Source organism: Bos mutus, chromosome 9 (assembly GCF_027580195.1).
Source record: "Bos mutus isolate GX-2022 chromosome 9, NWIPB_WYAK_1.1, whole genome shotgun sequence".
NCBI classification, from domain to species: Eukaryota; Metazoa; Chordata; class Mammalia; order Artiodactyla; family Bovidae; genus Bos; species Bos mutus.
In genome coordinates, this window is record NC_091625.1 from 90,622,716 (window position 1) to 90,650,127 (window position 27,412).

Genomic DNA, 27,412 nt, shown 5'->3' on the forward strand with positions numbered 1-27,412 from the left:
TCAATAGGATTTAGAGTTACCAACGCAGATAAAAAGAGAAAAAAGAACTTTGACTGTCAAGTTTTTCATCTCCTCCTTTTGTGTTGTTGTGTTGTCTTCTAAGTCATATCTGACTTTTTGTGACCCCAGGCTATAGCACGCCAGGCTTCCCTGTTCTGCACTATCTCTCAGAGTTTACTCAAACTCATGTCCATTGAGTCAGTGATGCTATCTAACCATCTCATCCTCCTTTTGTGTATCTGCTCCTATTTTTCTCAGATGCTTGAGAAAGCCAGAGGGAAAAGCTAAAATCAAAAGAGGATAGAAACTATTTCTCCCTTTGTCCAAGGAAATAAAAGACTCGTTTGGAAGACTCGATTGTCAATACCTTGCTTTGTTATTTCTAACACAGGGTTTCCTAACTTTGTGTTAAAAAGCCATTCTGCCCTCATTTGAAGGTTTGTAATGGGAAGGTAAATGTAGGGAACAGATGAGAATGATTCTAGTGACAAAGGGCTTCTGTGAGGATACAGAGTAAGGTGCTCTGTGTGTGTGTGTGTGTGCATGTGTGTGTGTACTCTTGCTCATGCATGCTTAGTGAAAAGTAGTTTTTTTTTTCTTTAAGTTTCTTGAGCAACAGGCAAAAAAGAAATTACACAGAGCAAAAGGATAAAGTCATTATGTCTAAATTAATAGATATAATTAGATACAAAAATATAAATAGGTTAAACAATAAGCTCTATGAATGGAGATATTAAATCTGTATTCTTCATTTTTAATGCCCAAGATCTATTACAAGGGAGTACATCATAGATAATCCATACACATATTTTTAATTAATTAACTGAAAGCAATGAAACATTGACAATTCTGAGAATAGGACTTAATTAAACAGAACGCCCTCCAATGCCACAAGCACCTCAAATATATATAGTTTCATTCAAATAAGACCCACTGGGATCACACTGTAATATAAACCAGCAGGGGATGTTGCAAGGCAGGCAATGCTCTACCAGGATATTCCACTTAACCTGAGCAAACAGGAAATGAAGTTAGTGATATACATTTTTATATTAGAGGGACTCTGAACAAGACGTGCTGCAAAATGTTCAGGATGGAACATGGAGAGATGATAAACGTGAGTCACTATGAATCACACAGCACATACGAAGTCCTGCAGGGAGTTTCCATGTAGATTTCTGAAAGCTGTGGGACCTGTAACACAACTCTTGCAGGCTTTTCTCCCTGTGAGGCTAATTCTCACTTTCACATTTTCTTACAATGTCATCTGTCTTTTCCTTTCTCAGTCTAGTGTCTGAGTGCTTCCCTTAGAAGAACCCTACTACTTCTTCCTAAAACAGCCATTTTGATCTGTATAGTGCTCCAAAATGCTTCCAAATACTAGGAAAGAAAGCAGAAAGACTTTATAATCGCTAAGGAGTTTAGGCTGTAAAGCAGCAGAAACAAATGAAATGCACATATGCTTAAAATTCAGACACTTAACCAAAATAATCTGTAAAGATTATATCGAGTGATTTTTCTCTACTTACAGGTTCATTTCCTGCACATTCTCAGCAGCAAAATAAAAGGTCTTGATCTGTGGATGACTGATCTTAAAAGCGCTTGGAAGGAGAAAAGCACAGACACATGAGAAGTTAGAAATTAGTACAGTCAACAGTGCAGTCAACAGTAAAACAGTCAAATATATACATGGTAAGTTCATCTGATTTCTTTGTTAATTTACAAAAGCAGAATTTTTAATTACATTAAATATCTATTGTCTAATCTCTATTATATGTAGGGAGCAGAGGGTGAATTCATCACGTCAGGACTTTCAGACCAGGACTTAGTCTTGACTAATCAATAGTCTGTTCTTAAAACATATGAACATATTCTTTTATTTTCAATTGCTGTTTGTTATAGAGACAATAAACTAAAATATAAAGTGGTAGATGTGCAACTTCAAAGTACCCAGATCAACTCCAACAAGCAAAATATTTAAATTCAGATACTGCATTTATAGAAAAATAATTAAGTATAAAGTTTCTACACTGTGACAACACATCAAAAACATTAACCAAGCTATCCTCTATTGGTGAAGAAAAAATACAAGGCAGATTTTTGAGTTTAAAAGAAAAGTATAAAAACATCGACGATAACAAAGTATTTCCTCTTTACCATTTAGACAGGAAGTCCTGTAGTGTGGACCAGAGTTTTTGTACGTGACCGGTTTGGTCAAAACCACAAGAATCGACGCAACCTCATGCATCACTAGGTACTTTCTGATGCAGCTACATCACAATGGCACAGACTTAAAGCTCACAACAGGTTAATTTTTTTTTTTTTTAATAATCAGTTGCTGCTACTAGAAACACAGGTCAATAGGGAACTGCCCTTTTCTAACAAAACAGGAAGTGATGTCAAAAGCAGAACAAAGAATAAGTAAAAGATGAAAAAGACACATATACAAAATGAAGATGGATCCTGTTATGGGAAGAGCACTTGACTGGGAGTCTGGAGGCTGGGGACTCTGGCTCCCATTGCTTATCAAATCTCTTAGACTTTAAGTGTATCAGGGTGCAATCCCCAAGTCTAAGACAACTCAGAGAATTCAATTTCAGAATGCTACTGACAATTTCATGAACTAAGAAAAAGAAACTGGTCTCATATCATATCTGCTGCTCTTGTGAGTCCTATTTAACTAGCCATTCTCTTTACAAGGACACATTCTTGACATTTGATCACCCTGCCAGTCCTGGATGGCAGCTCGTTTCTCATTGGATCATGGACATGGTCATTAGCAGCATGCCCTGCCAGGGCTCCATGGGGTTTTAAAAACCATCTGCTTCACAAAGTGAAATTCCAGAAAACAAGAGGTTAAAAGCTTCTATTACTGTTTGGTGTGCCAAAACATAAAGTAAAAATTTTTAGACATTTGAATATCATCATCATGAACTTCTAAACCACCATATCACCTGAGGAGCTTATAAAAAGGCTGTTATCTTGGCCCCATTATGTTGTGGGAAATGATAGACAACTTACTGCTTTTTCTTGCATTCAGATGCTTTCTCTACTGTGAAATCAGGCAGGTTAACAAATCCATCAGCTTTTTCTGCCTGAAATAAACACACACCACAAATAGGAATAAATGCATCAATCCTAGCAGTTCGTTTATTGAGATCATATGTTGAACAGGGACAGAACAAGTGAAATGGAGGAGGATCAAAAGATACTTCTCTGAATCAGCATTGGACTTCCCCCGGACATACATTTTATAAGAGAAATTAATATTCTTCTAACAAAGCATCCAGAATCTTCTCTGAGAAGTAACATGACACAGTTTAGGGACAGCCAACGTGTGGCACAAGTAAGACCCACCCAACCCCTTCTTGTCTGTCTTCCTAGAAAACATCAGAGCTAACTGATCAGAGCTCTACTTCCTCTTGAGCCCATGGCCATCTTCAGTATCTTTCTCATCCTACTTCTCTAGTGAGCCGCAAGTATCTAAGGTGGAACCTAATTAGCATCACAGACACAGTCATTAACAGCATGCCCTATTACATGATGAACAGAGGCCTGATTTTGGAGTTAATTAAAATTGAGGTTCATATCATGGATCCACCACTTACTGGTTGTTATAGGATTTAAATAAGCTCGGAAAAATAAAACACTTAACAGATACTCAACAAACATTATTTTCTCTCTCAAGTTTAGTAAGTTCCCAGAGGGTTAAATCACAGAGCCATGTCTTGGAAAATCTCAGTTCCATAATCAATTCCTCGAGTTCTTTCTATAAAGGAAAGAGTGCACAGGAAAATGATACTTCTAAGGACATAAAACAAATGCCACTTTAAAACACCATTTAGAGGAGAATGGATACAGGTATATGTATGGCTGAGTTGCTCTGCTGAGCATCTGAAACTATCACAACATTGTTAATTGATTATACTCCAATGCAAAATAAAATGCTTTTTAAAAAGTGCATGTCAGTGTTTCAAATATAAATATTAAAAATCTTCTCAACAAATAATAAAAGATGTTGGGCATTTCAGCAGCTTAACCTAATTTATTCCAACCATTATTTAAAATCTAGTGAGTTTTGTACTGTACCTGATTCATTATGAAAGTTTTATATAAAAACTATGAGACTTCAAGATAAAAGATTAAACAATACCAAAAATTTTACAGGGAATATAATCATTGCTCTGCCTCTAAAAAGTTTCTTAGCCTTTATGAATAAAATTTAACTGACCCACAGGAGGCTAGATTGCTTGTCACAGATAGAACTCAAATCTTCCATCTACACTAGTATCTCTGAATGGAGAAATACAGTCCACAACATTAAACGTAGGTGAGTCTAGGATTTCCCTGGCAGTCCAGTGGTTAAGACTCCAAGTTCCCAATGCAGGGGGCATGGGTGGGAGAACTAAGATTCCACATGCTGCACCGCATGGCCAGAAAAACAAAGCAAAACGTAAATGAGTCAGTGGTTATTAGAGGATATGTAAAAATTGGTTTTGAAAACACAATTAAAGGCAGCTAGTTGTTAGGTCAGCACCTTGAGTGCTCATAGTTCATGTTTTCATCTGTGCTTCTTTCCCTTATCACCAACTAGGGTGTAACTTGCACTCTTTCTTCAGAAAAATTAAACTGTGAAACTTCCAATCTTAGGTCTGTTCCGTCTGTTCTCTCCTACGTGCACCAACTTAGCCAGACTCTTCGCTCGAAGATCTTTCTTCTTATAAAACTCAAAACTCAATTCAAAGGATACTTCCTTCTTTAAAAGTTATATGTTTTTCCAATTAGACTTATTTATTTTTGGATGGGCTATTTAATCACTGGATGATGGTTTCACCAATACTATCTAAAGAGAATGTAAAGCATTTGAAGAGATTCAACTTTCTCTACAATGCACAATGCTTTTTTGTGGACTCTCAGCATTATATAAAAGTATACTATTTTTCATTTATTTAATTGAAGTATAATTGATTTATTTACAATATTGTGTTCATTTCTGCTGTATAGCTAAGTGATTCAGCTATTCAGCTTTTCCACTATGGTTCATCACAGAATATTGAATATAGTTCCCTGTGCTATATAGTAGGATCTCGCCGTTTATCCATCCTATATAATAAAAGTTTGCATCTGCCATCCCAAACTCCTAACGCAGCCCTCCCTCACCCATACTAAAAATTAGAGTTTAAAAAAAAATTACATTAGGCTCCAGAAATTCCAGTCTTATATACCCCAAAAGAAGTGAAAACAGGTGCTCAAATAAATACATGCGTGTTCACAGTAGCATTATTTCACAATAGTCAAAAAGCAGAAACAGTCTAAGGGTCCATCAACAGAGGAACAGATAGTGACCTATCCATACAATGGAATATTACTCTGTCATAAAAAACAAAGGAAGTACTGATAAGTACTCTAATGTGGATGAACCTTGAGAACATTATATAAAGGAAAAGAAGTGACACAAAACACTATATATTGCATAATTTCATTTATATGAAATAGCCAAAATAGGTAAATCCATAGAAACAGAAGACAGATTAGTGGTTGTCAGGGGCCATAAGCAGGAGGGGATAGGGAGCAACTGCTTAATGGGCATGAGTTTCCTTTGGGTTGTTGAAAATGTTTTAGAACTAGATAGAGGAAGTGGCTGCACATGTGAGGGTACCAAATACCGCTGAATTACTCATTAAAGTTGGGTAATCTCATGTGAGGACTTCCTTGGTGGCTCAGAGATAAAGAATCCACCTGCCAATGCAGGAGATGTGGGTTCAGTCCCTGGGTTGGGAAGATCCTCTGGAGAAGGAAATGGCAACCCACTCCAGTATTCTTGCCTGAAAAATTCCACAGACAGAGGAGCCTGGTGGGCACCCGTCCATGGGGTCGCAAAGAGCTGGACCTGACTTAGCAACTAAACAACAGTCTCATGTGAATTTTACCTCAATTAAAAAAATGCTATTTGGGGCTAGGGTATTTTAAAGTAAATTCCTACAATTACTTTAGAAAGAATAAAACAATTTATATTCACCATTTGTTTCTACTTCCTACCTTCATTGATTTCTACACCCACTAGTCCACAGAAAGAGTTGTTACCGAAAACCGCAATGATTTTCATGTTGCTAAATCCCATGTACCCTTTTTAGCCCTCAGTTACTTGAACTCTGGAAACTGACACTCCAGCCCACTCCCTCCCTCATGAAATGTCTCTTTTCTGACAATGCATTTCTGCAGCCTCCCCCTCTTCCCCATTTAACTGCTCCTTGCTTTCTTTCATAGGGTCTTCTTTCCCGCTCTGTTTCTTATGCCCCAGATTTCTAAGTACAAACTCACTCTCTTCTTATTCCAATACCCTCCACAGGGGATCATACGCACTTCCATGGCAGCGTGTATAACCACATTTGTACACACGTATCCAAAACCTATAGCCGCAAACTCCTTTCAGTCCTAGTGCGCCCATCCCAAGATCCAACTGCCTAATGTACCTATTCGATGAGTACTCCACAGGCTCCCTGTCATGGACCCAATATTTGTGTTCCCCCACATCCCAAATTCATATTTTGAAGCCCTAACCTGATGGTATTCTAAGTGGGGTCTTGGGGAAGTAGTTTGGTTTAGATGAAGTAATAAGGGTGAAACCCCTCTGATGGAATTAGTGCCCTTATAAAAAGATGAAGACACCAGTGCTTTCCCGCTCCTGCCCATGCCTCCTCCATCTGAACATATGGCAAGAAAGCAGCTGTCTTCCAACCGGAAAGAAACCTCTCATCTGATATGGAATCCACGAGACCTGGATCTTGGACTTCCTAGGCTCCAGAACTCTGACAAACAAGTATTTGTTGTTTAAGCCCTGCAGACTATGGTATTTTGCTATGTGGCAGCACAAACTAAGATTCTCCCCTCGAGAGTGGTAAATCCAAGACCAAACTCATCATCTCCCTCCACAAAAGGCCTGCTTCTCTTTCTCCTGTGTTCTCCTCTGAAGTGAATGATGTCACTTTCTATCCAGTTGTCCAAAAACAGGAAATATGGGAGACATCTTTGACACTTCAATCTCCTTCTCAGCATCTGTGCGAGTAACCACTAAGTTGTATCATTGCTGCGTCTGCCACAGCTCTTCAAAGCTTCTGTTACCCACACCACCTTCAGACTACCATTACTGCAGAAGTCCTCGAAACCATTAACCATTATCCCTCTCCATAGTTCTGTTTTTTCCTCTGATTTAGTGTCCAAATCACAATCACAGCAAATCTTCACTCCACAAACCTCTTCTTTCATTAAAATCCTGCATGGTTCCCAATTGCTCTTGGAGAAAGTCTAAGTGTTTAAAGTGAAGTCTCTCAGTCATGTCTGGCTCTTTGGGACCGCATGGACTGTAACCTACCAGGCTCCTCCCTCCATGGGATTTTCCAGGCAAGATTACTGGAGTGGGTTGCCATTTCCTTAAGTGTTTAAGCAGAGTATAAAAGGCCTTTCATGATTACTCCATGGTTAATTACACAGTTTCATCTTCTCTGGAGAAGGGAATGGCTACTCACTTCAGGATTCTTGCCTGGAGAATCCCATGGACAGAAAAGCCTGGAGAGCTACAGTCCATGGTATCACAGAGTCAGACTTGACCTAGCAACTAACACTTTCACTTTTTCACTTTTACAATTATATAGTTTCATTTTCTCTAGTGTCCCTACCCCTTACTCAACCAAAAGTAAATGAAAAAATTAAAACACAGAAAAAATACTTCTATTGAGCTGAATTATAATTGATACCCAATTTATAGCATTAGTACTCTCTAGATAATCTACTATCAGAACAAGAAGGCCATCTTAAATGACAACAACACAAAAATAAATCAACAAAAAACTAAATACAGATATATGTAAGAGAAAAACTGTAAATCTTCATTTTGATGGATTCCTTTCTGGCAAAACTGAAATGGCTGAGATTCCTTCAAATAAGAGCCTAAATAAAAATGAGTAAAAGATACCTTAATATTTCCCCAGTAAATTTTTCTTCTATGAGCAAAGGCATTTCTCACTTTATGTTCAAACTGTATTCAAAATCACAGATAACTGTGTCAAAAATTGTCTTTGCTTATTTGACTTGCAAAAAATACCTCAAAAATGACAATCACAGTGGGAAAATCCTAAGGAAATGACAGTTTTCTCCTCCTTTCCCTCCTCCCACCCCTCAGATCCCTTGTTCCTTATTGCATTAACTGAACTAACTTTCTCAAATAGCATCCTTCCTCTCCAATCATTTCTAACTTTCTGAAAAGTTACTTGAAAGTTCTTCATTGGTACCTGCAATTTTCTCCCTGGATTCTAATGTCATAAAAATCTTGTTCTCTTACCAGAAGTATCACACCATCCTTTGGTCACTGTGCAAACTTGTCTTATCAGATTTAGTGTTACATTCTGAAACAAGACACTGCTTTTCACTTTGTGATATGATGCTCTACAATCTTAAATACCACATATTCATCCTTCCACTTTTCTAGCAACTCTGATTTTGTTCAACTTGGTGAAGTTTCATCTGCAGTTGGTATATTAGCAGCATTAAACACACATGTTTATTAAAACTGTTCATGTTATACATTCATTTATTCAATGAACATTTACTGAGTACCTCTTTTGTGTCAGGCACTGTGTCAGATATTTGGGCTTTATCAGTGAACAAAACAGACAGGGATATCTACTTTCAAGGAAAAAATTGACAATAGCTCAACATATGAGCACATAAATTCCATAGCACACTCTAAGCAATAATTACTACAGAGAAAAGTAAAACCGATCTGGGTAAAGGGGTTCTGACTGCAAGCAGGGCAAGATGCCTTCTGTTCCTAGGCTTAAAAAGCCCTTCCTCTCTCACTTTCCTAGATATGTCTCCACGAATCAACTTAGGTGTGACCTTCTCCAAAACTTTCCCTTGCTCCTCCAAGCTTGGAGTTAATGCCCTCTGCTTTATGTCCCAACCTCCACAATGGGCTTTGCTTACCATACTTCTCTTTCTGTATTTAGTTATCAAGGTATTCCTCTGTTTCTCCAACAGACTGAGCACCTTGAGGGAAATAATTTTGTTGTTTACAGTTATATCATCAATTATTGAGATAAGCTAAGGTGTTCAACTTTTGATGCTTTTGAACTGTGGTGTTGGAGAAGACTCTTGAGAGTCCCTTGGACTGCAAGGAGATCCAACCAGCCCATTCTGAAGGGATTTCTTTGGAAGGACTGATGCTAAAGCTGAAGCTCCAGTACTTTGGCTACCTCATGTGAAGAGTTGACTCACTGGAAAAGACTCTGATGCTGGGAGGGATTGGGGGCAGGAGGAGAAGGGAACAACACAGGATGAGATGGCTGGATGGCATCACTGACTCGATGGACATGAGTCTGGGTAAACTCTGGGAGTTGGTGATGGACAGGGAGGCCTGGCGTGCTGCGATTCATGGGGTTGCAAAGAGTCAGACACAACTGAGCGACTGAACTGAACTGAAGGTGTTCAACACAAATAAAATAAAGAAATGAGCTTTATGAATGAATGAAGGACAGAAACATGGTCTTTTTCCTCAGTCAATAAAGTGCTAAAATGAGATGCAGAAGTCACCTGGAAAAACATTTGGCAGTTTCTAAAAAATATAAATATATACTAATAATTACCATACAACTTAGCAATTCCATTCCTAGGTATCTACCCAAGAGAAATGAAAGCATATGCCCATGCAAAGATCTGCCTGCAAACATTTATAGCAGCAGTATTCATAATAGCTCAAATCTGGAAACAACCTAAATATCCATCAACTGGTAAATAGTGTGGTATATTCATACAACAGAATACTGTTTAGTGAACAATTGACATGAGCTCAAACATAGAAGAATCTTGAAAACATAATGTTAAGTAAAAGACAGACACAAAAAATCATGTAATACTATATTATTCTTTTATATAAAATGTAGAGAAAAAGCAAATCTATCTATAAAGACAGAAAATAGAATAGTGGTTGCCTGGAGGGGGAATGAAGATTGACTGTAAAGGCATAAAGGATTTTATTGATATGATGAAAATTATTTAAAGCTGATTTATTATGATGGCTCATCACTCAGTAAATTTACCAAAAATCATTGTAAATCTGAATAGTGTAATTTTATGATATGTGAAATATATCTCAATAAAACTTTTTAAAAATATGAGATGCAGGAAAAGTTTGGGGAGTAAAAAATAATGAATGAAATTTTTCCTGTTTGTCTATCCATAAGACTTAAAAGAAGGCAAAATATGAGGTCTTTGATGACTCCACTGATGACTCAGTATGACTTGTTCAAACTTTAGACACAAAATTAAGTTAAAATTTATTTGCTTCAATTTTTTGGACTACAGGAATTTTAGAGTGAAAAGTATTTTACATAGAATTTGCCACACTCAGACATATTTTTTAAATTAATTAAAATAAGATGTTAAGTTTTAATATCTAAATGCAAAATAAGTGTTCATTGCCATCAATAAAGTTTGACTTTTTCATAGTACAAAATAGACAAAATCAGTTCTTAAGGACCTACATATGTCAGAAAGGTAGAAGGGCAGGCCTAGAAAAATAAGAGTGTTATAAATATATCCCAGAGACTAAGTAGGTCAAAGAAGACCAAGCCAGAAACAAATGAAGTATAATATAGGAAACTATTATGTATTTCATGGTTAAAAATAAAGAGTATAATTACCTGTCTATTCTCAGTGGAACACTATTTCCTTGATTCTAAGAAGCCTGATTTTTTACATTTCAATAATTCTGAAATCAAGAGACACCTTAGAAACCATGTGTATTTTCCTTGTACCATTTCCCTCAAAATCCTGTTATTCAATAAAGTACAGGTCTTTAAATGAATATCTTAAATTCAAGGGGAAAATAGTTTAAAAAAGAAAATATAGACTTCTTTGTAATATGCTTTTGCAGTTATGCATGAATATGAATTTGACACTCTTGAAATTACTTTAAATAAACTTCAGTGAAGTTACCCAATGAATATCAAAATCGGGAAATTTGCAAAACTTTAGTACTCCACATAAATCCATGGTTTGCTCAGTTCTACCCTGAAACTCCCAGTATGTTGGAAACAGTTCAGTTCAGTTCAGTTCAGTCGCTCAGTCGTGTCTGATTCTTTGTGACCCCATGAATTGGAGCACGCCAGGCCTCCCTGTCCATCACCAACTCCCGGAGTTCACCCAAACCCATGTCCATTGAGTCGGTGATGCCATCAAACCATCTCATCCTCTGTCATCCCCTTCTCCTCCTGCCCTCAATCTTTCCCAGCATCGGGGTCTTTTCCAGTGAGTCAGCTCTTCGCATCAGGTGGCCAAAGTATTGGAGTTTCAGCTTCAACATCAGTCCTTCCAATGAACACCCAGGACTGATCTCCTTTAGGATGGACTGGTTGGATTTCTTTGCAGTCCAAGGGACTCTCAAGAGTCTTCTCCAACACCACAGTTCAAAAGCATCAATTCTTCAGCACTCAGCTTTCTTTATAGTCCAACTCTCACATCCATACATGACCACTGGAAAAACCATAGCCTTGACTAGATGGATCTTTGTGGGCAAAGTAATGTCTCTGGTTTTTAATATGCTGTCTAGGTTGGTCATAACTTTCCTTCCAAGGAAACAAGCAAAGTCTAAACTCTAAGCAGAGCAGTTCACTCTCATGTCACTTTGGAACAGGTGTCACTAAATTCTAATGGCCTTCAATTTTCTTGTTTTGCAGTGTCTTTGATTTTGTTAACTGGGTAATATTGACCTTGTAGAATGAGCTAGAAAGTATTTCCTCCTCTTTAATTTTTGAAACACTTTGAGAAGGATTAACTCTTTTTTTAATGTTTGGCAGAATTCCCCTGTGAAGCCATCTGGTCTTGAAGTTTTATTTGTTGGGAGATTTTGGATTACTGATTCAATTTCAGTATCAAGAATTGGTCTATTTAGATTTTCTATTCCTTTCTAATTTAATCTTGTAAGATTGTACATCTCTAGGAATTAATCATTTCTTCTAGGTTGTCCAATTTTTTGGCATAAAATTGTTTGTGGTATTCACTTGTGACTATATTTTTGTGACATTGGTTGTAACTTCTCCTCTTTCATTTCTAATTTTGTTTATTTGGTCTCACTCTCTTTTTTTCTTAATGAGTCTGGCTAAAGGTTTACCAGTTTTAAAAATATCTTTCTAGTTTCTTTCATTGATCTTTTTAACTGTTTTTTTAGTCTCTATTTCCTCTCTAATCTTTATTATTTCCTTCCTTTTGCTGACTTTGGGCTTTGTTCTTTTCTAATTCCTTTAGATGGAAAGTTAAGGTTGTTTACTTGAGATTTTTCTTATTTCTTAAGGTAGGCCTACATCACTAAAAACATCTCAGAACTGTTTTTGCTGCATCCCATAGATTTTGAAAAGTTATATTTCTATTTGTCTCAAGATATTTTCTGATTTCCTCTTTGATCTTCTCATTAACTCATTAGGTTTTTTTGTAGTAAGTTTTTTAGTTTCCATGTGTTTGTGGTTTTTCCATTTTTGTTCCTGAAATTGACTTCTAGTTGCATACTACTATGGTAAGAAAAAATATTTGAAATAATTTCAATTTTTTGAAATTTACTGAAACTTATTTTGTAGCTTAGCATGTAATATATCTTGGACAAAGTTTCATGTTCACTTGAAAAGAATATGTATTCTGCTGATCTTGATGGAATGTTCTGTGGCTATCTATTAAGTCTATCTGATCTAATGTGTCTTTTCAGGCCACTATTTCCTTATTGATTTTCTGACTGGATAATCTGTCCATTGATATAAGTAGGCTACTACAGTCCTCTTGCATTATTATATTACTGTCAATGTCTTCCTCTATGTCTGTTAATAGTTGCTTTATATATTTAGATGTTTCTATAGTAGATACATTTATGTTCACAAATGATATATCCTCTTCTTGGATTGAATTGTTTATCATTATATAATGCCCTTCTTGTCTTTTATTATAGATTTTTAAGTCTACTTTGCCTGATATGAGTATTGCTGCCCAATTTTCTTGTCCACCAACATGACTGGATAAAGAGGATGTGGTATACATATACATGATGGAATGGAATATTACTTAGCCTTAAAAAAGAATTAAATTTTGACATTAGCAACAATGTGGATGGACCTAGAGGGTATTATGCTTAGTGGATTAAGTCAGATGGGAAGAGACAAATACTGTGTGTTTTCACTTATATGTGAAATCTAAAAACTAAAATGAATGAACAAATACACCAAGGCAGAAATAGACTCACATACACAGAGAACAGACTGGTGGCTGCCAGTGGAGAGAGGGGTGGGTGGAGGAGAAAAATGGGTGAGGGGGATTAAGAGGTACAAACTACCGGGTATAAAATAGATAAATTACAGGGATATATTGTACAGCACAGGGAATAAGCCAATATTTTATAACAACTTTATATGAACTCACACACTGTTGGCAATAATGCAAAAATGGAAGCCACTGCAAGGAAACTGAGCATTAACTAGCAAAAATGTATTTACTCTTTGACCCAGAAACCCTACTCCTGGGATCTGTCCTAAATATAAATATGTTGAATGGCATATGAATTGTATCATTATTTGCAAGAACAAAAGACTGTAAAGAATTCAAATGTCTATCATCAGGGGACAATTGAATAAAGTGTGTATGGTATCCACATACAATGAATAACTAAGAAAAATGACATATATACATACAGGGTAATCTCCAGGACAAGGCAAGAGAAAAAGTAAGGTATAGCACAATAGATACAGTATGCTAATTTTATGTAAGAAAAAAGAGATAGGATATGTTCATGCCTACATACTCATCTTTATTTGTAAAAATAAATCATAGCAAAAATTTTAAAAACAAACGTAAAAGGAGGAAGGCAAAAGGGTAGAGGAACAGGGACAAAAGCAAGACTCACCTGGTTATAATTAGTTATATAGTTTTGACTTTGAAATTGGATAAATGATTTATATTTTTTAAAAAATGCAAACAAAAAAGAAGCAGTTCCCAAAATTAAAAACAAATAGAAACAAATGAACTCAATTGAATATAATAAACATGGTGACAGAACCCCACAAATAATAACAGAGCACAGAATTTTGACTACAAGATAGTTAGTGGAACACAGTCTAAAAACTTTTAGTAGTGACATTGTCCTTATTTTTAGGTGATTTTAGTAGTTTTTTTTCCCCTCAGAAAATTCCTTGAAATGTAAAGGAAGAGGGAGTGGAGTTGGCTTTTGGCTCTAGATGACAGACTATGTGATGCTGCTTTGTTATGAAAAGTCAACTCCACTCCCTCTTCCTTTCAGGAAAGGAACTAGAAAGATTATACACCACGGCCATCTCCAGTCTGCTAGTGTTATGTGGGCCTGCAGGCAGACAGCTGACATTATTAGCACTGGGTTTTGATAAGCACTGCAAAGGAAGAAGAAAGAATGATTTTCTCTCCTCTTTTAGATATCAGAAGCAAGACTGGCAGTGAGAACACTTGAAATCCTTTTGAGAAGTATCAGTCAGTTCAGTTCAGTCACTCAGTAGTGTCTGACTCTTTGCCACCCCATGGACTGCAGCACGGCAGGCCTCCCTGTCCATCACCAACTCCTGGAGTTTACTCGAACTCATGTCCATTGAGTCGGTGATGCCATGCAACCATCTTACCCTCTGTCATCCCCTTCTCCTCCTGCCTTCAATCTTTCCCAGCATCAGGGTCTTTTCCAATGAGCCAGCTCTTCACATCAGGTGGCCAAAGTATTGGAGTTTCAGCTTCAACATCAGTCCTTCCAATGAATATTCAGGACTGATCTCCTTTAGGATGGACTGCTTGGATCTCCTTGCAGTCCAAGGAACTCTTGAGTGTCTTCTCCAACACCACAGTTCAGAAGCATCAATTCTTTGGCACTCAGCTTTCTCTATAGTCCAATGCTCACATCCATCCATGACTACTGAAAAGACCATAGTTTTAACTAGACGGACCTTTGTTGAGAAGTAATTATAATAATCTTGAGTAAAATCTCTAGTAAAACCTAACTTTTGTTGAGTACTAAGTACATGACATCTAGGTACTAATATCTTTATTTAGAGAAAAATTTATCATATTCAAATGCCAGAATTTACAAAATTGATCACTATTTAACCTAGACATGAAACTAGACTGGCATTCAGGACTTCCTTGGTGCTCTAGTGGCTAAGATCTGCATTCCTAATGCAGGGGATCTGTGTTCAATCCCTGATCAGGGAACTAGATCCCACATGCCTGAACTAAGCATGCAAATGCCACAACTAAGACCGAGCACAACCAATAAATAGATTGGCATCGTACAAGAGAAAAATTATATGGTTCATTAAAGTGACAGAACTCAGACCAGAACCCAGAAGTCAGTTAAATAATTCTAGCCAACAATTTCTTCAGTCTCAACCACAGATGAAATATCATAGAAGAGAATCTGCAGTTGACAAATGTCATAGAAGAAAGAATCCTGGACTTGAATCAGAGTATCTTGAAGCAAGCCACTTACTGTGTAATCCTAGGCAGACCATTTAACCTCTTGGGTCAGCGAGCCTAATTAGAATTAATATGAATCTATGTAATACTGTAAAGTTGTCAGAACTATATAATTTTATACAGTTAAAATAAAATTTAAGATTTTATTATTAATGAGAAGAATTGGGAAAGAAAATAGAAGGAATGACCCAAAAAAGACAAAGGTAAAGTAAAATAAGTTTTTCACTCTGCTCACTGTCAGCCAAGCCCTCCAAATAGCTCCTTCTCAGTCTAAACTCTTCCTTATTTCCTCTGTCTCAGATTAATGGCTGTAGAAAAATATTTTAAATTCTTTGGAGAGCAATAATGCTAGCAAGCTCTCTGCATCCTTCATACAGTATCTGGGGTATGCTATTTAAATGCTATTGCATTTGAGTTTATCTAGCGCTGTATTTTGCATATAATGAGATTTTCATCCAAAGAGATTTTTCTTCTTATAAATGCTTAGAAATAGATGTCCTACATAGAAAACATTTGGCAAGTGTTCTTGACTAATCAACACAAAGGCCTGATTTCCTACCAAACCCACAGATAGTGGCCATTCATTATAAAAATGGACTGAAGGTGTTGGTGGTGATAATCAGGATGGTACTGAAGAGGCTGGGGCTCTAACAGGGGGAGAGAAAAGGCCTCAGAAGGAAGCCGACCACTTGCAGAGAATGCTGTGGGTGACCCAGCCACGCGGCCACGTCCTGATCACCCGGGGCACGCTGGCCAGACTGGACTGCCGGCCCTTGCATCTCTTTGTGGGAGGCTTCTCTGGCTGCCAGATTCCAGCTCCCCATCTGTGCAGGGGTGCCCTGCCCCCAGGGCAAGCAACGACTGATGCGACTTGGTGTATAAATATTCCAGGGTCCCTGTCCCTTGGGAGGAAAACTCAGAGGTGTGTCTTTCTCACAGGCTCTCAGGGTTCCCCAGCAGAATTAAGCTTTAGCTACTCACAGTCACGATCTGCATGCTCAAGAGAGCTTTATCAGCTGACTTTCCACCTTTTCTCACTTCCTCATTTCCTTTCCACATATTTCCGGTATCACTTCCCAAATAAAGTACTTGCACCTAAATTCTCTCTCAGGGTCTGCTTCTGGGAAATCTAAACCACGATGCTATTCCTTTCACAGAAAGTGTTCCTACTAGTGGTTCCTGCTCACGAACAGCCCATCTGCTCTGCACCTGAAGCCCTCTTCATGATTTCCTTTTAAAAATTGCCCAAGGATATGACTCTTTCATTATCATATTAGGTCATATTTAAGTAGTGACCACGGGCTTCCCAGGTGGCGCAGTGGTAAAGAATCTGCCTGCACTGCAGGAGACGCAGGAGACGCAAGAGACGTGGTTTGTTCCCTGGGTTGGGAAGATCCCCAGAGAAGGAAATGGCAACCCAATCTAGTATTCTTGCCTGGGAAATCCTACGGACAGAGGAGCTGGCAGGCTACAGTCCGTGGGGTCTCAAAGAGTCAGATATAATTAGTGACCAAGCATGCACACATACAAGTGACTGGCATCTCACTCTATGATGTGTAAATCAGCAATCCTAGCTAGCCATGCTTACTTAAACATTCTTCCATTCTCTCCCTACGAAATCACAGTTTTAACGAAATTAAGTTATCAGTGAATTTTCTGGCAGTCTGACATACAAAAGTAGTCATTATCTTCTGAAATATCATTATAAGAACAAGGTGGAAATTTTAGTATAAAAGAATCTTCTATTATTGTTCTCTATAATATAAAATCTTCCTCACAGGGCACAAGCCTTAGCACAGAAGGCCATACGTGATCTTCCACATCCAGCTTCAACTCCCACCAGTGTTTTAGAAGCCTTAAAACCCTAGAGACGCTATTACTTCCACCTATTTAGAGTTGGTCTATTCGGCAGCATGGTCAGGGTAAAAAAAAAGGGAAGAAAAAGCACTAAACAGGAAGGAAATTTTTTAAATGAATAGGAAGACATTTGGCTAAATGTCACTATTACAGAATAAGCTACGTGTCTTGTTTCCCAATAGAGGTCATCTTCCATCCATGGCTAGAGCAGAAGTGAAGGAAGAATAAATAAAGGACCATCATTTAAGAAACCTGAAGTCTGGCATGTTTGCTTTCAATATTAGAAATTTGGTGGAAATAAGAAAAATAAGGCAGATTGTTTCAAAATCACAGTTATTATAGCACATAATTGTGCCTTCACACCATGCATATTAAATCTTCCAAAACTCCAGAAAATTTCAAATCTCTTCAAACTGCTTTCATGAGTTTCTTGAGTCCCATTAAGTTACTACTCAGCCACAGCTGAACAGACTCCACTGGGAAAAGACAGTTGTCCAAAGAAGATATATAAATGCCCAAAAGGCACATGAAAAGATATTCAAGGTGACAAATCATTAGGAAAATGCAAATCGAAACCACCATGAGACAGTACCTCATATCTGCAAGTATGGCCACTATCCAAAAACAAGAACAAACAAAAAACCAGAAAATAGCAAATGGTGGTGAAGATGCGGAGAAAAGGGAACCCCTGTGCATCACTGGTAGGCATGTAAAATGGCCACCATAAAAAAAAAAAAAAAACAGTATGGCAGTTCCTCAAAGAATTAAAAATAGAATTATCATATGATCCAGCAATTTCACTTCTGGGTATGTAGCTGAAAGAATTGAAAGAAGGGTCTCAAAAAGACTTTTGTACACCAGTATTTACAGCAGCATTATTCACTATCTCCAAAAGGTGGGTACAATCCAAGTGATCATCAACAGATACGAACGTGCAAGTAAGATGTGGTCTACACATATAATGGGATATTATTCAGTCTTAAAAAGGAAGAAAATTCTAACACATGCCACAGAATGATGCAATGAACCTTGAAGACATTATGTTTAGTGAAATAAGCCAGTCACAAAAGGACAAATACTGCATGATTCCAGTTGAATGGGGTACCAAGAATAGCCAAATTCATGAAGAAAGAAAGTAGAATGGTAGTTTCCAGAGGTGGAGATACTGAATATAGTACTGTGGTTTTATAAGATGGTAAGAGTTCTGGATACAGTTGCACAATAATGTGAATGCACTTACTGCCACTGAACTGTACCCTTCAAAATGGTTAAGAGGGGTGACTGCATGTTATGTTTGAGGTACTACAATTTTCTAAAAATAAATTCCAAAAAATGTGGTGATACTCCTCTGAAAATCATTATTTGTCAGTGAAGGATGAGAATGCATTTGCCACAGTAAGTTTCCTAAGATTCCAATAGGAAAATATCAGTGGTTAACATGCTGTTCATGAGACTGCCTCTTTCCCAGGGAATAGCCAGAGATTCACATTTCAGTCTAACAGATAAGAAAGAAGGCCCAGAGAGGGTGAGGGGTTGGCCTAGGTTGATGAGTGGCTCCAGCATCAGAGGAGCGCCCATCCTCCTGATTTTGAATCTAGGGACAACTTCAACTCTAAGATGTCATTTCCTTGTGTCCTTTTCATTTATCTGGGAGGCAGGGAGAATGCTGTGCAGTATGTGGGATCTTAGTTCCCCTATCAGGGACCGAACCCACACCCCTCACCCCCTGCACTTGGAAGCATGGAGTCTTAACCACTGAATCACCATGGAAGTCCCTTTTGTCCTTTTTGAAGACATTGTTTCAAACATGTTCTAAATTCTGGCTCCTTTAAAAAATATTCTATATATATATTTCTTGTCACTTCCACTGCATAGCTTCCTTTCAAAATGTGCTTGAAACACACTTTATGGAAAACCAAACACAGCAGCACGATGACAGATGAGTTTATCAGCTAGCTTGTCAGTAGAAGCATCTGGTCCCTTGGACCTTAAAAAGCTTGCTCCGCAGGGACCAATAAATCTTCAAATAATGACTTCTCAGGAAAATCCTCAAATCTAACCAAAAGTTCAGCTCATCCCATGGGTCACTTCTCATTCTATTGTTTGGAAAATGTGCACACAGCCCTCATCACTAAATCACATATTACCTAAGCTCTTACTCCACGTTAGGAACTACTGTGCTGAAGAATGCCCCCAGGGCCTCCTAGTTCACTTTCCTGTTTTATGGCTTAAAAATCACCCTTTACACAGGGTCAGTAGGAGTATTTTTAGAATCTCTAGCACATGACAGCCATTGCCGCCAAAACAAAAACAAACATTTCTAGTGTTTGAAAATCCTTAGCACAACCCTTTTGCATCCTAAAATCACAATGCTATACACACACATTTCATCTAAAGTGTACACAAATTTGCCATTATACGTATTCCTTTGATCTTTTATATATTGCCTTAAAATGCGTTTACTCTTCTCACAACCACTCTGAATTACGTAGGGACGGTATTCTTGGTCAAAAGGTACTTATAAGAAAATGAATGCATCACTGACCTAGGATGAGACAGGTTAGTATGAAAGGGCAGGACTAAGGACCCTGTGACATTTGTCCTTCATATCCATGCTGGCAAAACTCATTTTCCTGCCTGAAACCGAGATACACACACACACTCACATTCACCTATCAATATATTTATACACATACCAATAACTATATAAATGCAAATATATTAAACACACTTGCATGCTAAATCACTTCAGTCATGTCTGACTCTTCACGAGCCCTCCAGGCTCCTCTAGCCATGGAATTATCTAGGCAAGAATACTGGAGTGGGTTGCCATGCCCTTCTCCAAGGGAATCTTCCTGACCCAGGCAGGGACTGAACCCACATCTTGTGCGTCTCCTGCATTGGCAGGTGGGTTCTTTACCACTAGCACCACCCAGGAAGCCCATATTAAACATACACTATAAATTAAACACATGTTGCTTTATATTCAACTTAGTATATGTGTGTTTGTAAATTCTATTTCCTGTTAGCTATTTTAAAGAATTTTTAAAACCAAGATTTCTGATTTCAAATTCTATGCATTAATGAACTATAATATATCCGTATGTAATACAGCCATTAGAAATGATGCTGTGGATATATATATACATATAGTATATATGCATAGTATATAGTATATATATAGTATATAGAAATGAAAATATTTTTGTAATAATTGCTTGGTGAAAAAATCAAGTTATGATCTCACGCATGGTATAACTGGATTTTTGGGAAACACAGAAAAATGTTTGCAAACACATACACCAAAATGTTTGGAGTGATTGCATCAAGGTCACTGGATCATAATTCATTTAAATAAATAAATGATCTTAAGTCACTCATTTCTTTCTGTCTCTCTCCATATCTGTCTGACATTTTAAGCCATCTTCTTAATTATTTAAGGCATTTAAAAAAAGTATTTAAATTTCAGAGAAGCGAGAAGCTGGATTCCACCCAAAAAAGATGAAGTAAAACAGAGGAAGGTTGTGGAAACACCAGCAGAAGCACTAGGCATTGGCCGCCAGAGGAGAGGAGAGGAGGTACCACTGATCTCCCGAGGGCATTCCAGTCCCTGCCACGAGCTGAGGACCATCCTCGGACAGCCCAGCCGCTGTCATGAACCCTGGGGTCCTCCGTCAAAGCATCAGTGCCCAAACACAGTGGACCTGCCCTGAGCACAAGACAACAGGCGAAATATTTCACAGCCTTGGTATTTCACAGCTTCTTCGGCAAAGTTTGGAAAGAACTGAAAGGAAAATAATATTGGCTATGTCAGCAACTGTTCCCACACTGTGGGAATTTAGCAATAAGAAGTCACAAAGGACAGCCTGCCTCAGTTACAGACTGCCCTGGTCACAATGGGTGTACATGTCTCTGGTCTTTTTTTGGATTTCCTTCCCATTTAGGTTACCAGAGAGCATCAAGTAGAGTTCCCTGTGCTAAACAGTAGGTTCTCATTAGTTATCTATTTTATCCCAGTATCAATACTGTATATATGTAAATCCCAAGTATACCTTCTAGTTGCTTCACTTTGCTATACAATAGAAACTAGTACATTATAAAGCAACTACACTCCAATAAAATTTTTAATAAATAAATAAAGCTATGGGTGGGGAACCATTATTTTAGAAATGCATTCGGAGGCCTACCAAGGAAAATAAATGTTAAGACATGGTGATAGTATCACAGACAACAAATACATTAAACCAAAACCAAGCATCCATTTTAAAGATCTTTTCCACATGCCTGAATTATAATGAGGGAAGGAAAAGAATTCAAAAAGTCTTCAGTCATTCCTAAATTCAGGCTTTCAAGTGGTACCTAAATTCGTTTTCCTCCTTTCACTCAAGTCATCATCTTGAGGGTAACCGCTCACTTCCAGCTGCTCAACAATCTTTCGCCCTCCACCTTCCCATTCTCCTTTCGCATACACACTCCAGGAATATGGGTTGGCAACAAGTGTATCCATTTTACTTCAGTGGTTTGAATTGCCTTCACTGAAGAAGCATTGTTAAGTACTGGAATTTTGTATGGGACACTCTCAGAAGCTGGTTGTTGGCCAAAACAATGAATACAGAGATCAAACAAATTAGAAGCCCATCATTCATGAAGGATCTTGTTTGGTAGAACTCCAGGAATAATCAGGCGTCCAACATGCTTTGATTAATTGATTTATATAAATAATTGACAATTATGTAATGTGATAATTAAGTAATTGTATTTTAAAAAATGATTGGTGCCTATTCTGTGCCTACTGGTTCTAGGCTCCAGGGACATAATTTTCTCTTTTTTGGCTTTTTTTTTTTCACTTTCTGGGTGTGTCATTTACTCTATACATTCAGTGATATCCCAAGACCAAGGCGGTCACCAGTATTCACGGAGGATAACTCTGAATGCTGAACACTGACTTCTTTTTTTTTTTTTTGGTTGCTCCGTGCAGCATTGTTGTTCAGTCATGTCTGATTCTTTGTGACCCTATGGACTGCAGAACGCCGGGCAGCATATGGGATCTTAGTTGCCTGACCAGGGATCAAACCCATGCCCCCTGCAGTGGAATCCCAGAGTCTTAATCACTGGACTGCCAGGGGAGTCTCTAGAAACAGTTTAAATCAGAGAGATAAAAAATATGCCCTCAGGTGTTCCCATTATACTGGGGAAAAGGAAAAAAAGAATATAATAAGCTCTGATTGCAATATAAATTCTTACAGATTTTTTTTCAACCTATGCTAAACTTGTTCAGACATCTTCCCCCAAATCTATGTTAATAACTGATTACTAAAAAAAGTTAAGAAAACATCAACAACTCTTTCAAAGGGAGAGTTAACCCATTTCTTATTTTCTTATGGTGAAAAAAAAAAAAAAGATGCTCTATATTGAGTGAAACTTTCAGAGCAGTTTTCTCATAAAAAGAGAAATTCAGGCTTTCAAGTAACATTTTCTGCAAAGGTATATTCAGTTTAATCTAAAAACCGTATTAGTCTTTTCTATAGAGATTCTTATAAAACCGATTCCAAGAAAAATCCCTTCCAAACCTAAGATCTTCCAAAATTCACATGACCTAAATATGCAGCTGAATACTGAAAACATCTGATATAGTCACGGTTACTTGAACCTACAGACACGTGGAATCATTCAGGCAGTGAGGGGGAAAGTCAGTCACATTCAGGCTGGCAGGTTGAATTCTCAAAGAACTGCAAGGTCTGTATAATAGGTATACTGGAGTGGAGTGTGACTCCCCTGTTGGCTCTGACAGTAAAGTGTCTGACTACAATGCGGGAGACCAGGGTTCAATCCCAGGGTTGGGAAGATCCTCTGGGGAAGGAAATGGCAACCCACTCGAGTATTCTTGCCTGGGAAATCCCGTGGGTTGAGGAGCCTGGTAGGCTACAGTCCGTGGGGTCACAAAGAGTCAGACACGACTGAGTGACTTCACTTGGAGTGGGTAGCCTATCCCTTCTCCTGCAGTTCTTCCCAACCCAGGAATTGAACTGTGGTCTTCTGCATTGCAGGCAGACTCTTTACCAACTGAGCTATCAGGGAAGCCCATTAAACCATATATTAACATATGGTTATATGTTTATATTAACATATAAACTCAGCAGTTTACCAAAAGCGTTTATGAAATAAAGAGTTGGTGATTCACCTTTTTCTGTATGAGGCCCAGGGGTTCCTGGGCTCCCTTGAATCACTGATGCAACAGCACAAAAGGCATCAATAAATGGTTACTCTACTACTAAAGAACATAGGTTTCCTAGTAATTTTATACAAAGAATGTACAAAACTAAAATAAACCAGAAAAGTCACTGACAATGAGTCTAAGTGCATATTTTTACCAACAAATTTGTCCTTCCTCAATTTTCATATTATTTTCCTAGTCTCTCCAGGCTCTAAAACTTGGAGACGTTTTAGCTTCAAATATTTTGTGTTCTATATCAAGCGCTCCACATACCTTTCCCTTGCTAACTGTGTGAGTGCATGCTAAGTCGCTTCAGTTGTGTCCTACTCTTTGTGATCCTATGGACTGTAGCCCTCCAGGCTCCTCTGTCCATGAGATTCTCCAGGCAAGAATACTGGAGTGGGTTGCCATGCCCTCCTCCAGGGGATCTTTCCAACCCAGGGATCAAACCCACATCCCTTACATCTCCTACATTGGCAGGCTGGTTCTCTATGACTTCCCTTGGCTTCCCTTCTCTACGACTTCTGGGCTTCCCTTATGGCTCATCTGGTAAAGAATCCGCTTGCAATGCGGGAGACCTGGGTTGGATCCCTGGGCTGGGAAGATCTCCTGGAGAAGGGAAAGGCTACCCACTCTAGTGAATCTGGCCTGGAGAATTCCATAGACTGCACAGCCCATGGGGTCACAAAGAGTTGGACACGACTGAGCAGCTTTCACTCAGTTCTCTATGACTCACACCCACTGGGAAGCCCCACTTATTGTGTACTGCGTCCTAAATTTTTAGTTTCCCCTCCAGTCTAGGAGTTCACGTTTCAACAACTGCCTTTTGTCACCATCTCCTAACTGACCCTCTGAAAGCTCCTTTATTCTCCAATATAGCCCCTATACTGCCCCTATATCATCCTTTAGGCTATATATATCATCCTATATTGCCCCTATATCATCCTATAGGCTATATATATCATCCTATATTGCCCCTATATCATCCTATAGGCTATATATATCATCCTATATTGCCCCTATATCATATCATCTTCCCCAGACTGAAGATGAAGCCCAGTCCTGGGAAGATTAAAAGTGATAATGGTTTGGGAAGAGATTTTATTTTTAAAAAAGAAAAAAAAAAGACAGGGAAAAAAAGAAAAGCTACTTAGAATATGGTTTTGGCTATGGCTTGACTCAAGGCTTTTCAATGCTTTTCCCCCCTTTTGTTGAAAATAACATTTTCTTCTTCTTCTTCTTCTTTAAAGAAAACCATTGTATGTTTAATTTACCTTTTTTGTTTGTTGGTCTCTTCTTCGTCATGACTCCCTCTTTCCCCTCCCCCTTTTCCAAATGAAAGCCATGTTAAATCAATCACTGGATTGACTGCTTCATCTTTTTATTTTTAATGGAGAGTATGCCACAATTGTAAAGCAATAAGATTTGAGGTAAACAATATGAAAATTTTGCTTTTTGCTAAATGGTAGCAAGTTGAACAGTAATAAAAAATGGAGAAGGTGTTAGTTAAAAGTTATTGCTTCTTTCTCTACCTGAATTTTTTAAAAAAATCAGTTGTCATCTAATACAAGTTTATATTCTATATACAAAAATTTGGAAGTCTAAAAAAATCATGGCTTTAAACTTCCACTGATGAGGCGGATAGGCTATAAAGATGAACTCTGAACTGCTACTAAAGATATGCATGTTTTTTACTGTTGGGCAGGGCAAGGAATTGAGGTGACTTTGTTTGGGGAGGTAGGTAGGTTTGCTTGTTTTTAGTTTCATTACTTGTTATCTCTAGGAGACTCGGAGCCAGTGATCCTTTTATTCTGCTACAGTCTTCAAAGAATTTACAAAAAAAGCAAGGGCCGCCAAAACTTAAATCTTTCTTGATTTCCCCCAGAACTTAAATCTTCCTTGATTTCCTATTTCGTTCTCCAGTGGTTCATGTTTTTAAATATGTATACATGTATCTATTCTGTTTCTTAGATAAAAAATATTTTACCAAGGATCAAAAGAAGAAACCCTAGAACTAAAATGGGGAGATCTACCACAGTGGATTTCTTCTCAAACTGATAACGTTTAGGTTTTAAGCAAAATAAAGTGCCAGTTAACGTGAAACTCAATCACAAAGACTTGAGATTTTTGCTTTATGAAGACAGAGAATTGAAATTCTTTTATGCCATAAATGTGCATTCAGAGTCCATGAACCAAGCTCTGCTTTTACTTAGGGATAGAATGTTTTCCTGTCAGACCCCGTTCTTCCCATTTCTTGGTAGAAACATGGTATGGAGAGCATCTCTTGGCTTCCTGTGGGTACACAGGACACTCCTGCACAGCCCACTCGCACTGCCTACCAGCCCTGCTCTGACACGATTTCTCCTGGTTCTGTTCTTCACTCCATGTCCTGTACTTGATGGGAGTTTGTGACATGCTGCTCTGCCACTATTCCATTAGTATTTGTCTTTATACTGGTGCCCTTGCTTATTGCAAATGTCACTTACAGCAGCAGTTTAAGGGGCTCTGCTGGGCTGGAGAAACCATGCATTCAGGAGGCCTGTGTGCAGCAGATAACAAACCAGTCACATGCCTTATAAAGGTAGTCAAGAGACAGATCTGTAGGTTTGCTTCTCCACCTTCTGATACCATGAGCTAACGGGAAAAAAGGTTTAGGGGGTCTTAGTGTGTTAATGGGCTTCCCAAGTAGCTAAGTGGGTAAAGAAAAGGCCTACAATGCAGGAGACACCACAGATATGGGCTCGATTCCTGGGTTGGGAGGATCCCCTGGAGGAGGGCATGGCAACTTACTCCAGTATTCTTGCCTGGAGAATCCCATGGACAGAGGAGCCTGGTGGGCTATAGTCCATGGGTCGCAAAGAGTCAGACACGACTGAAGCGACTGAGCACAGCACGGCACATAGCCCCTATATTACTGTTCGGTTGGTATTTTCATAAGCCAATTTCATGAGGTCATCTTCAGACTCAAGAATCTGCAGTGGCTCCCTACTGCCTACTGACCAAATCCACATCCCTACCATGTGCATTTGGGGCCACACTTACTGATCCTGGCTCACCTCTCAACGGGGAGGTCATGTAGCCTGACTTTAGTATTGGTAGATCTTGTTCCGAATTCCAGTCCTGCCACTTACTCCTTAAGCAGGTTTGAGCAAGTTACTTAAATTCCCTCAGCTGCATTAAACGCCTTGAAAAATGGGAATAATAAACTCTATCTTGCCAGGGTTTCTGAGAATTCAGTATAATGCCTAACACAATGGGTTGGCACAGTTCATTTATATTTTCATTCCTTTGTTCACATTAGTCCCCAGACTGGAATGCCCACCCTTCTACCCTCTGTCCTTAAAAAAAATAATAATAATAATAAAAACTGTCTTCCAAGGCTGATCTTCTCCACGAAGACTTTCTAAATTCACTGCAATCCACAGGAACAATGTTTTTTTGTTGGTGAAAATTATATTTATCCAGTAAAGAAGGCTAGCTTCTTTGACCAAGGAAATCACACAGCTTTGGGAAATGATGAGATAAGGAAAAACACACCTTCCTAGATAGAAAGGGAGAAGAATCTTTCAGGAATAAAAGTTGCTTGGCAGAACTCTCCCACATTCAACCCAAAATACTTCCCTTTACCCTGAATTTTATAGAATTCATCTGTATTTCTCACTCTCAGAGCCATTTCTTCACCAATTTTTCTTTGATCATGTCATTGACACAGGTCTTTTTGTGTGCACCAGTCTCTAAGCTTTTAATAGACTGAAGAATTGCAGTCTCTCATTTATTTGTAATTCTACACTTATAACATCTACATCTACTACTTAGTCC

At 38.3% G+C, this 27,412-nt stretch overlaps 2 protein-coding genes across 16 annotated transcripts in view; one reads left to right on the forward strand and one right to left on the reverse strand.

Annotated features, from left to right (window-relative positions):
- OPRM1 (opioid receptor mu 1) overlaps nucleotides 1–27,412 on the forward strand; it is a 164,402-nt gene that overhangs the window by 130,935 nt on the left and 6,055 nt on the right. The gene's annotated exons all lie outside the window — the stretch shown is intronic.
- IPCEF1 (interaction protein for cytohesin exchange factors 1) overlaps nucleotides 1–27,412 on the reverse strand; it is a 171,109-nt gene that overhangs the window by 43,445 nt on the left and 100,252 nt on the right. For all 14 annotated transcript variants that reach the window (XM_070376909.1, XM_070376907.1, XM_070376916.1 and 11 more), the window contains 2 exons: nucleotides 3,022–3,095; nucleotides 1,530–1,601 (listed from right to left, as the gene is read on the reverse strand). In XM_070376909.1, the coding sequence (XP_070233010.1) occupies nucleotides 1,530–1,601; nucleotides 3,022–3,095 (146 nt within the window). The remainder of the gene's footprint in view (nucleotides 1–1,529; nucleotides 1,602–3,021; nucleotides 3,096–27,412) is intronic.